Raw genomic sequence first — 13,055 nt, forward strand, 5'->3', positions numbered from 1 at the left:
AGGGTTCTATATTTCTAATCTTGTCCTATTCAGTATATCCACTTTAAAATATAGTTGGTGCACTTATCAAATTCATAGACAGCATGAAGGAGACTGAATGAGGAACACTTGGAAAGACAAAGTATAGACTGAAAAGGGTACTGAAAGGCTAGAATAATGTGCTCTCACTGCAGTAAAATAGGCTAACGACTATACCATTCCTGTTACAAAATACCAGGCTGAATGCTTACCAGTAGCATCACACATCCTGAAACCTAACTGAAAAAGGCAACGAATCTGGACTTCCATCTCCAGAAAGACTGTTCTAACACAGAACTGGAGTTTTCACATATTTAGGCTTAGAATCCAATTTTCACTTCACAAGGATGGCAGATATTGACACCACCATTCCCAATTTAAGATGCATGTGGCTGAATCCCACAAAATCCTTAGCCATCAAAATGACAGTTGAAAACAATATGCCAGCAAATCAGCTTTAGCAACCAATACCCCTAACTCTCCACCAAGAAGATATAAGCCACAGCAACTCCTGATCATGTCTCTTCTACTTTATGTCTTGAGGAAATTTCAAAAGTATACCCAGTCTATATTCCCACACGAAATAGCAAATGATTTCCAAATGGAAAAGTTTCCCGTTATCTCAAAATACACACCTCTCTTTCATCTATATATGTTCATTGGACTATCCACCTAGATGATAACCTTCATTTCAGTCTCCTTTCCTTAAGGATTTCTGACACTGTGACATCATAGTAAAGAAAACAGGGAATTTGTCACTTGACTCCTAAGACTTGCTCAGATTCCTGACCTCTGTCTGGGCCTTTTGATTTAACTGTTTACATCATATAGCCTTACCTTCTTTTCTGAGGATGGTCTAACTGCTGGGGCCCTTAAATACAAACCCATTCTTTGGGTAGAGTCCTGGCCTGGTCACTTGTGTGTACAAGTCCATCCTCGGTTGCATACTAAAATGCAAGTTAAAATGAACAGGATCAAAAGATGGATGAGTTGTCACTATGGATAGTTAGTACTTCAACTGAATAAATCTACCAAATATTATAAGACATTTGGATGATAGGAAACAAGTAAACACTGGTATGAGCCACAGTCATAACTGTTCATCTCAAGTGTTCATTTAATATGCCATACTTAATATGTGTAAATATCATTAAAATCTTTTCTAGGATGGAAGTGAGACCGAACATGTGCATAAAAGCAGAACATTATCATAATAACTCAAGATCAAACACTTCAGATATTGCTAACAGTACAGTTTGCAGGATACTATAGGTATAACTGGATAGAAATCAATGGAGCACCAACCATTTGTAAGGTTTTGTAAGATAAGCTCAATACCTAATGATCTCCAAATAAATGAATGAATTTTAAATAGTATCAGATATATTAGTAATAGAAATCTAACAATCTGGATAGGGCAGGGAGTAAAAGTCTTACTAGTACAAAGCCCAGAGAGACAATGATGAAAGTCAGTACTATGAGGAGAAACAGAAATCACCACTCATAGAAAATGTGAAGCCATTGACAGTGAAAGGTAAGGCCAAAGAGCCAATGATAAAGTTAAAGCAATTACATAAAGATATCTGAAAGCCCATATGAAAATAGGAGGCCAAATAACTAAAGTATACATGTTTATCTTAGTGACTAAAAAGGTGGCCTCAATAACAAACATTTTCACATAGTCTGTCTGCATAAATTCAGTCCTCATTCCATCACCTCATTTATAAAAGTGGGCATAACTCAAAATACTTTAATTTTATATTCTTGCAGATTGGAGAGCATCTTGCTTTAATCATCAGAATTTTTTACAAAGTCTTTCTATAAAGCCTTAGTCTTTTTGGCTTTACCCAGAAAATTAAGTATGAAGAAACACTAAGTTGGAGTACTGTTAATAAAGAAATTTTGCTGAGGATAGGGGGAACATACCTCCTCCAATTACATATAAATATATCACACTCATTACATCAAGATTTAAAAAAAAAAAAAAGACATCATGCCTTTTAAATTTTGACAGTCAAGAGTCTTCATTCACTCAACCATTTATTGCCTGGGTATTTCTTAATTGAACAAATGTTACTTCATATTATAATAATATATTAGTCAGATACTGACAGAAACCAAAGTAACCCTTTCTATTGAATCAGCAACAGTGATAAACACTGTACGTTCTTTTTTTAAAGGCATTTAAAAGAAGACACACTTTAAAAAATAAAAAGGCATCTCACACTTTCCCATCATGTAAGAAAGCCATACCTAAAGAACATGGAACACCATTACAAGTGGCTGTTACTTGGATGACTAAAAACAGGAAATAGCAGGTAAGAAGGCATGGACTCTTAAAAAGACAGTAGAAAATGTAAGAGTGATATGAAATAGGTGAAATAAAATATAATTTTGAATGGATGATTCTCAACTACTTCATTGCTTAAATTACTGAAGAAAGATTTAAAATAATTTGATATAGAGCATATTGAGATAATCAAGTTTCCTACATAATCCTAACCTGTAGATATGGTGAATAACTTCCAAGAACTTCAGAAATGAAAGCCAAATGCCTTGAGAGGTAATAATTTACTCAATTCAAACAGTTATACTAGGTAAGTCTACATCAACCTTGAATGATTCTCTAGAAGTTTCTAAAAAGATAAACTACTCTAAACTGATACTGTGTCAGTTCTAAAGTATGCCAATCTTTTAGTTATAAATCTAGAAATAATCTCTTTTACTTGCTTTGGGTAAAATAAATACCCATAAAACCCAGATATGACATACTTCATGATAGGAACAATTTTATTCAATCCCATTACCAATATTAGTGTAAAACTTAATTCTATTCAGTGTGAACTTACAAAATGAGTTGTGGTTAGTCAAAACAAATTAAAAAGAAAATGAGCTAGATTGACCACTAAAACCTGACACTCTCTTTTCTTTGAAGGAAAAATAATATACAAAAATCGAAAGTGTTTTTTCTCTGAGATTAAACAGTGTTTAGAACAGCTTTAAGCAAGTTTCATCTCTAATCTAATGATCAAATGATTCAGACGTGAAGATCATGAAATAACATTTTACCTCCTCAAAGGCTTCTGACAGCACAGTTGTTAGAGAAGACCCAAGAGTACATGGACCTCTGAAAAATATCTGACTTCTGCTAAGAATGTGCTAATAAGCCAAGCAGCAGTGAAAAGACATATTTTTTACTACTAGTGAGAGATTTTCCTTATTTGTCAGAAAATATCCCGTTTATGTTAAAAGTACTTAAGACAATTGTGGCAGTTGGTAGGTTTGGGGCACATATCACCACCACTCAGATAATCTTAGCTTAGATCACTATTCTCCGTGATTCATGGATGCCAACCAAGCTTGTAAACCCATTTCACTAATGAAACTGCCTCAGCAAACACAACTCTTATAATGTTTTACTGTCCTACAAATGCACAAAGTCTGTGTTAAGATTTGACTACCATGCCTATAACAGCATGCCTATAACAGCTTCTCAATTCTAAAGATTCAAACAAAGTTCAGCTCCAGGAGGAAGAAGGACTGTTTTTGGTTTTAGTGCAATAAAAGGAGACCAGGTGTTGCAGTGGTTAAAGTACTTGGCAGCTAACAAATGGTCAGCAGCTTGAACCCACCAGCCACTCCGCGGGAGAAAGACATGACAGTGTGCTATCATAGAGATTGACAGCCTTGAAAACCTTATAGGGCAGTTCTACTCTATCCTGTAAGGTCATTGTGAGTAGCAATCGATAAGATGGCATTAGGTTTTTATTTTATTTTTTTAAGTGCAGTAGGAAGAGTGCAAGTTACCTTTGACACACTGCAGAAAAGGGGTTTAGGCTCTATATATGATTTGAAGGAGGAAAGGTAGCTACTTAGATGTGATGGCAATGAAGAAGAGATTTTGAGATATTGCTCATTGTTAAAGAGTTCTTACCAAGAAACTTGTCACTCTACAGCTTGACCCTTTCATGACCCACAGGACATAAAGCACCCACCTACATTTTTCTCCTGAGGTTCGCTGGACTCTCCCACTGACAGTGCATGCAGCAGTCAGGAGGAAACCTGTGTAAACTGTTTCAAAGGGAAGGAATGGGCAAGTGCTGCAAATTACTGTTTCTACAGAGTACTGTATGAAGGGGTGTATCCTAGAGGTATGATTTGGCAAAAATTTTCTCCCTCTCTCCATTTTTTTATTTACTGGAAGATAGGATTTATAGTTAGATTTCTAGGTTCCTGTGCACTATTTGTGGAACTTTGGTGGCACAGTGGATAAGGTATTTGGCTGCTAACCAGAAGGTCAGCAGTTCAAACCCAGAAGCTGCTCTGAGGAAGAAAGATGAGGTGATCTACTTCCATAAAGATTTACAGCCTCAGAAACCCAATGGGGGTCCTTATGGGTCAGAATCAACTTGATAGCAGTGAATTTGGTTTTAGTTTGTACACTATTTGGAAGTTACTTTTTTTTTTTTTTTTTTTTTTTTAATACGAAGAATCCATGATCATGCCAATACCACTTTCAGGTGTCCTAAATTGTATGCATCTGTCAAGGGATCTAGAAGGTGGCAAAGAGTTCAAAGGGGCATATGTGTTCTCCTAATCCTAACCCCAAGTCCAGAGGAACATGTGTGTTGTACTTATGTATTAAAATTTGTATCTCATAACAGAGTTTTAGAAATGTTTTTTGATTCAGTGTGCCTTCTACAAATGAAAACATCAACAAAAAATTTAAAGCAGAAAATCATTAGGTCATGAAAGGGTTAAGTCAGAAGACAGCCAACTGACAGACACAGCCAGTGGTAAGAAAAATTGCCAAGAGCAAATGCTGGATTCACTAGCATAAAGAGCAGATAATTTCTCATCAGATATGCACAGCTCATTTTAAGGTGTTTCTATCTAGAGATTCATTGATCGATCCCCTATGGGTTAGGCAGATGCCTCTGACTGCTTTATAAGTATTCAATGTAAACTGTGTGTTTAAGTCCTTTTTACTGAAAAATTATAATACAGACTGAGGAAAACTCCTTTTCAGCCAATTCTATTCTAAATGGAAAAACCTATATTGCTATGAGCTGTAAAGAGCTTTTGCAAGCTAGTTCCATTAAAAAAAAAGACAACAGACTGAGTTCAAAGAATGAAGACAGCACAAGTAAACCTTCACCTTGTTAGGAGATGACTCTGAAATGAGTATTCACACAACTGGTCTCCCCTAGTTTTGCCTCTATAAGCAAATCTATCAGTATATGTACACATACGACTTTCAAAGAATCTGTTTCTTTCCTGGCTGCATTCTTTACACAATTCAACTTCAGTAGTAAGGGCACTGAGGACTTTTTTTTCTTCTTCAAGCTACTGACCTGGTAACCTTGGAAGAAGTTAAGAATTTCCTTAACTCCAGTATTGTAGGCCAGGCCCTGCATTCTGACCACCGTGCCAGGCTGTGGAGGGACACCGCTAAGATTAGCAGCTGTAGGGAAGTAGCCAAGACTATTAGGCGAACCTGGGGGGCTAAAGGGAGAGAAAGCACAGTAAACCAATTGGAACGACAATATTGAATATTTACTCTAAAAACATTAGTTACTTAAGGAAACAGACTTTCTCAAGGTGATCTTTTTAATACTTCCTAGAGCTACCGTATTTTTACACAAATAACGCATGCATTATAGTTTTTTTCAAACCATGCAACCCCCTTGCGCATAGTTTCCTATGCATGCTATGTGCATTGTGCACGTTATTTATGTAGGCATGTTATATGTGAAAAATACGGTAGTTATCACCTTACCCACGACAGGTAAGAACACCATAGCGGTCCTGTCCACTTTTCCACAAAAGCCAAATTGAAAATTAGAGAGGTTAATGCTGACTTAAGTGCAGAGGTTTCTCAAAGAACCAGTTCTAAGATTTGAAAAGAAAGAGGAAGGAGAGAATTAAGCCTTCACAGTCACTCAACCACAAAGCACCATTTCCAGAGCTCAGCCCACTGATGATTAACTGAACTGAATAGTTATCAGGAATACTAAGACATGAAAAGGTAGGAAACAAGGGACTAATAGATACCACAGCCACAGACACTTAGTTTCTGAAGTGATTGCTCACGAAAGATAAACCGTTATATGTACAAGCAAATGCATAACATAATACTAAGGCTATCCAGCAGTAAAGCAAAGTACTAAGAATGGGGACCATGAGTTGATTCTCCCAGTCTGACTGTAACGAGGAGTAGGGGTAGAAAGGGTGTATACCAAATTAAGTTGCTCACCACAAAATGAAAGGAAAATTATTGAATGGGTCTTCCTCATGTATCTCCAGCAATTACCTCCAAGGGAGCATAAGCCAAGTGAACACATAACTATGCAACTAGATTCGCCTCTACCCCCAATCAATCTGTTTCCACTACAATCGACAGTCAAATCCTCATAATTAAAAACAAAACAAAAACTGGAAGAAAAAAACCCCCAAACTTAAGACATTCATTTAAGGTGCAATACAGACCCACAGCTTTAAATATTAACCCCTATTTATCTGTCTATGTAGGTACCTGTCTCATTTCCCAAATAGGTAATAGAAGAACTATTAATTTTTTGTACTCCTTCTTACAAAATCCTGATAGAGTAATAGAAAAGGTACCAGGTGTGTCTCTAGTCCCAACCTCCTCTATTAGCACGGTTACCTTGATCAAATCACTTAATTTCCCTGAACTTCAATTTCATCATTTGCTAAGTGGGTATAATAGCACCTCCCTAGTTTGGGGAGCTCTGGTAGCATAGAGCCTAAGGCACTTGACTGCTAACCAGAAGGCTGGCGGTTCAAACCCACCAGCCACTCCTCAGAAGGAAGATGGGGCAATCTACACTTCCGTAGTGATACTGCCTCGGAAACCTAAGGAGGGGTCGCTATGAGTCGGGTCCGACTCGAGGGCACATAACAACAACAACAACAAGTTTGTGTCCCAGGGTTGTTCTTACATTCAATTATTTAATTTATTAAAGTATTGCATAAACCCTAACATGCTATCATTTATATTATGTCTCTTGCCATCTCCATTACTCCTTCACTATTTCATGATTTTGAAAATCTGGGAACCTGAAAGTACTGCTTGGTATCAAGCCACCTTTTACCTTTTAATTTTCTATAGCAACGGTCCTCAATTTTGTTTGCATATTAGTGTGACATAGAACAATTTGACAGCTTCTTTTTAATACCAGGAGCCAATCCACAGTGAATTAAAAATCAGAAATTCAAGATGATAGATCCCAGACATTAATATATCAATATGTTTTAAAGATCTCCAAGTGATTCTGCTGAAAAGCATTGTTTAGGGACTAAAGTCAAATTATGTGCAACTGTGAAAGAGGAGACAACGCTGAACTTTAGGACTGAGTAGAATTTACTCATCAGTCAGCCACACATCCTCATTTTTAATGAGGCTGAAACAGAAACTAAGAGTTAAATATTTTCCCAAAGATCACACAACTAGATAGCTCTTCACCACACTAGAAGAACCACCTAGATTTCTCAACTTCCAGTTCCATGATTATACAACTACCATTCATTCAAAGATCAAATTTACTCATGTCAAATATCTAATACTGACTTCTGGTAAGATGGAGGAATAGGCAGACAAGAGACATAGACCCTCTTCAACAAAGAGAAGAAAAACCAATTGACAGAGATACAGAAGATAATCATGGAGCCCTGAGCTTTAAAAGGAACTATACAGAAGTGGATTGGGCACCAACTGGTGGAAAAACTTGAAGGAAAACAGTGAGGACAGAGACAGTCGGAGCTGTGGACTGTCAGCCACTCTGACGGGACCAACAGCCTGAATATTTCCAAGTGGTGATGGGACCTGAGAATTGACCTAAAGATCAGCCTTGGTCTCCTAGGGCTATAGGCACAACTGCGCTAGTGGCCTATGACTAGGAAGGGAAACAGCAAGGAGGAGACAAAACTGTTGACTTTCCTTGTCTGGAAGGCACAGCCATTTTGAATATTTAAAGTGACCAAGGGTGTAGCCATTTTGAATGTTTACAAGCGGTGGCCATTTTGAATGTTTACAAGCAGCGGGTATTTTTGATATTTAAAGTGAGTAAGGGTGCAGCCATCTTGAATCTTTACAAACAGAAACCATTTTGGATTTTAAAGTGATCGCATTCTCATTTGGATTCCAGAGACCTAGGAATAGGCTATGTTTGCCAAGGTCAGCAGGGACATATGAGAGGCTGACAATAGGAAAAGAGACAGGTAGTGAGTATATAAGTGCTGTCAACTAGCGAATATAGGAGCACAGTACCCTGCTTGTGTAGATAACATACAAAGAAAACGAAAATCGTGGGCAAGTCACTTCAACATATAATCACCAATTAAATATAAACACAAAAAATCTCACAATGCCTTGGGGACAACAGAGCAAAGAACCAAGATAAAGGAGAAGAAACAAGAGACCAGGATACAGACCCAAAATACATCCCTGAGGAAGATGCAGCTTTGGAACTCCCTGATAAGGAATTCAAAAGAATTATATTTAGGTATCTTCAACGAACTGAGAGAAAGATCAAGGAAAACACAGAGAAAACTCTAGAACAATTTTGAAAGACAATACAAGAACAAAATGACAAAATAAATGAAAAATTAGAAAATGATACAAAATCTATACACAGAAATCCAGAAGACTAATACTAAATTTTCAGAAATAGATAAGATGTTGAATGGGCAAAGGAGCAGAACTGAATCAATGGAAGACAGAATTAGGGAGACTGAAAGAAAATACCTGAACACTTCTTTGGAAAGGGATAAATCAGAAAAAAGATCAACACAAAATGAAGAAAGCCTAAGGTTTGTGTGGGATACCATCAAAAGTAATAACCTACATGTAATCAGAATTCCAGAACAGGAAGGGACAAATAAAACCACAGAGAAAACTGTCCAAGATTTGTTGGAAGAGAATTTTCCTGGTATGATGAAAGATGAGAATATATCCATTCAGGACGTCCAACGAACCCCAAATAGGATAAACCCCCCCAAAAAAAGCACCCAAACATATCATCATCAAACTTACCAAAACCAAAGACAAAGAAAGAATCATGAGAGCAGCATGGGGAAAATGAAGTTACCTACAAGGGGCAACCAATGAGACTAAGCTTGGATTTCTTGACAGAAACCATGCAGGCGAGAAGACAATGGGATGGTATATATAAAATTCTGAAAGAAAAAAATCTCCAACCAAGAATTATGTACCCAGCAAAATTGTCCTTCAAATATGATGGTGAAATTAGGACATTTCCAGGTAAGCAGAAAGTAAGGAGAGTTGTTAAAACCAGACCAACCTTACAAGAGATGCTAAAGGGAGTCCTTTGGACAGAGAAGCAATAACAGCCAACAACTGACCATTAATACACATGATGATATAAACCAGAAACCAACCCAGCTATGGAAGTATCCAAAGTAAATAAGCCTACAAGATTGTTAACAGGAACCAGAGACATCAATTGACTAATGACGACAACTACAAACCAAAAAGAGGGAAAAAAAACTGTTGTTATCGAACTTCTAAATGATAGGGAAGTTAAGACAACTACAAGATAGAACAGACTGTTCAAAACTTGGAAAGAAAATTATAAATCACAGGGTAACCTCAAAGAAAAATGATAAATCTTCACGTCAAAAAAAAAAGGACCTGCATAAATATTCAGCAAATACTAAAGCAATAGCAATGAAGGAAGTGATAACACGATTCATAAACAAAACGAGCTCAGCATGGACAATTATATGAAACAAAGAAATTGACACCACGGTAAAGCACATAACAAAAATTACAACAAAAAATTCATATTTGCCGATAATTACATATCTGGCAAATGGTTTATCTCTAAGATTTATAGCAGAATAGTGGATGACTAACCTATAGTACATACACATAACGGAATGCTATGCAGCACTAAAGAATAATGTAGAGTCTGCAAAACACCGCTCAATATGAACTTAGAGCACATTACGCTGAGTGAAATAAGTCAAGCACAGAAGGACAAACATAGTATTAGTTCTTTGTTGTGGAGGGTCAAGGAAAGGTTTATATATGGAGGGAAACTTTCTTTGTTGGTTGTTGCGGGGGAGGAGGGGGAGGGAACACTGCAAAAAATAAAATAAAAACGCACTGACCCGTGTCACTTTAGTTTTATGTATTTCACTGTACATAAAGTATATTTCAATAAAATGCATTTAAAAAATATCTAATACTGAGTCAGTATCTATAGTCAAATACCTAATACTCAGAGAGATTCAAATGCCACTTCTCCATGTATTTCATTACGAGCTACTCAGAGTTTCGATGCTAGCTATGACAAGTCATTCACATAGTATACAACGTAAACTTTCAGGACTATCCTAGCATCGTCTATTCCCCTTGCCTAAAGGATCTCCTATAAATAAAATCAAGGGTCTCAACTACCTTCTAAATATAATTAAGATAAAATAACAGAAGGATAAAAAATCATCTAACTAGAAAACTCAAGAATATATCAGTTAAATTCAGCAACTACAATAGGATCTATTTAGATAAATACAACACAACTTAGATTCTCACCATTATTATATGTAACTACAATTACTGCTATGCCCAAGGCCTCATAAGGGAAATTAAATAAACTACAGTTTCTTCCTGAGAGGGCATGAGAATCAGTATTTTCCATCAAATTAAATTGTACGTGTCAAACACTTTCACTGATTATTAAAGTAAGAATCAACAAGAGTAAATAATTTAATGAATGTACATGGCAAGATATAGACAAAACGAATTTGTTATTTATAGAAACAACTTGTTATATGTAGAAAATCAAAAGGAATTTATTGAAAAAAAAATTAGGATAAGTTCAGTAAGGTTACTGGTTACACTATCAACACACAAAAATCAATTGTACTTCTGTACCTGAGCAATGAATAATCTGAAAAGATGAAGTAGATAATTCCATTCACAATAGCACCACAAAGAATAAGATACTTAGGAATAAATTTAACAAAAGAAGCACAAGCCTTGTACAGTGAAAACGATATAACTAAAAGAAATAAAGGAACATCTAGACAAATGGGAAAACAGATCATGTTTATGGCAGACTATTAATTCTTAAAACGGCAACACTCTCAAATTAATCCAAAAACTCAATGCAATCACTACTAAAATTCAGACTTAAAATATAAAATACAAATTATCCAAAACTCTAAAAAAAAAAAAAAGACAAAGTAAAAGGACTTAACTTTTCAAATTCAAAACTTAGCACAAAACTACAGTAATAAAGACATTGTGATACTGGCATAAGAACAGGAATACAGGTCAATGGCATAGAAGTGAGAGTCTACAAACCAACTCCCAAAAATAAGATTATCTGATTTTCAACAAGAGTGCCAAGACAATTCGATGGGCGAAAGAGTATTCACTAAATACTGAAGACAACTATATATCTACATGCAATTAAAAAAAAAAAAAAAAAAAGATTTAAGCCTCTTTCTCACATCATACAAAAAAATTAACTCACATTGGATCATATATTCAAGTCTAAGAGCTAAAATTTGAAAACTTAGAAGAAAACACAGGCATAAATCTTCATGACCTTGCATTAGTAAAAGAAAAAATTGAAAAATTGGACTTTATCAAAATTAAAAACTTCCATGCTTCTAAGGACACTATCAAGAAAATAAAGACACCCAACCAGAATGAGATAAAATATCTGCCAATTATGCATCTGATAAGGGACTGGATTTGTATCTAGAATATACAAAAAAGTTTTACAACTTCCTAAAAAGACAAACAACCTAATTAAAAATTGACAAAGTATCTGAATAGACATTTCTCCAAAGATATGAATGGCATAGCCATATGAATGGCAATAAGCACACGTATCATCATTAGTAACTAAGGAAATAGAGCAGGAAAAAAAAAAACAACAATTGGAAACAAGTAGAGAAATAGGAACTCTCATACACTGTTGGGAACGTAAAATAGTGAAGCCACTTTAGGAAAAGTTACCATATGATACAGCAGCTCCATTTCACGTATATACTCCCAAAAACTGACATCACATATACACACAAAAACTTGCACACAAATGTTCACGGTAGGCATTAATCATTAGAACCAGAACCTATAAACATTATGCTTATTGGAAAATCCTAGTCACAAAAGATTATATATATAATTCCATTTATATGTAACATCCAGAAAAGAGAAATTAAAAGAAGGAAAAAGTAGACTGGTCACTGTGTAAGGATTAAAATAGGGGAGGGAGTAAAGGAACAGAAGGGAGAGCACTGAAGTGTCCACTAAAGAGCACAAGTTTCTTTTTGGGGCAATGAAAATATTCTCAAATTGGCCTGCAGTGATGGCAGCACCACTCCAAAAATACACTGTACACTTAAAACAAGTTCACTTTATGGCATGAAATTATATCTCAATAAAACGGCTTAGGAACTGAAATTACAGGATAAAATTTTCAATTAATTCAAGTTGAATTAAATAAAATATGAATTACAATCAATGCCAAAGCTTCTCATGGAAAATAAATCACTCAGAAAATCAGCCTTTTTCAGATCCCATGTAGTTGAAAAAGTGCTAGAGAGTTAGAACAATCAACCATACAAGTCCCATTTGCCTCGGCATAAAGCTCAGAAGGCAGGAAGGAATAGCAAAGACTGCTGAATGGCAACACGAAAAGCCAGAAGGAAGTGGAATGAGTGCTGTCCATTATAGGGATCACAAACAATGTCACAAAACAAAGTATGTATGAATTATTATGCAGAAAACCAATTTGCTTTGTAAACTTTCACCCAAATCACAATAAAAAGACATAAAAAAAAAAAATTGAAAAAAAAAAAATGCTAAGGAGAGCTTTGTTATAGGATCAAAGAATCCTACAGAAATAGGTTCAAAGTATGCCTGGATCTTCCTGCCACCACAGACAGAATGTGGAAATTATAGAACAATATCATTAATATCGCATGCAAGTAAGATCTTACTGAAGATAATTCAGAAACGTTTGCAGCAGTATATT

General features: G+C 35.8%; 1 protein-coding gene across 1 annotated transcript in view; it reads right to left on the reverse strand.

Moving 5' to 3' along the window:
* Positions 1-890: 890 nt before the first annotated feature.
* Positions 891-13,055, reverse strand: part of ESRP1 (epithelial splicing regulatory protein 1) — a 54,421-nt gene continuing 42,256 nt past the window's right edge. Inside the window, exons 14-15 of the mRNA XM_007934864.2 lie at positions 5,373-5,523; positions 891-965 (exon numbers count right to left, since the gene is read on the reverse strand). Of these exons, the coding sequence (XP_007933055.1) occupies positions 891-965; positions 5,373-5,523 (226 nt within the window). The remainder of the gene's footprint in view (positions 966-5,372; positions 5,524-13,055) is intronic.

Source organism: Orycteropus afer, unplaced genomic scaffold (genome assembly GCF_000298275.1).
Source record: "Orycteropus afer afer isolate SDZICR_OR568_19922 unplaced genomic scaffold, OryAfe1.0 scaffold00021, whole genome shotgun sequence".
In the NCBI taxonomy this organism is placed as follows: domain Eukaryota; kingdom Metazoa; phylum Chordata; class Mammalia; order Tubulidentata; family Orycteropodidae; genus Orycteropus; species Orycteropus afer.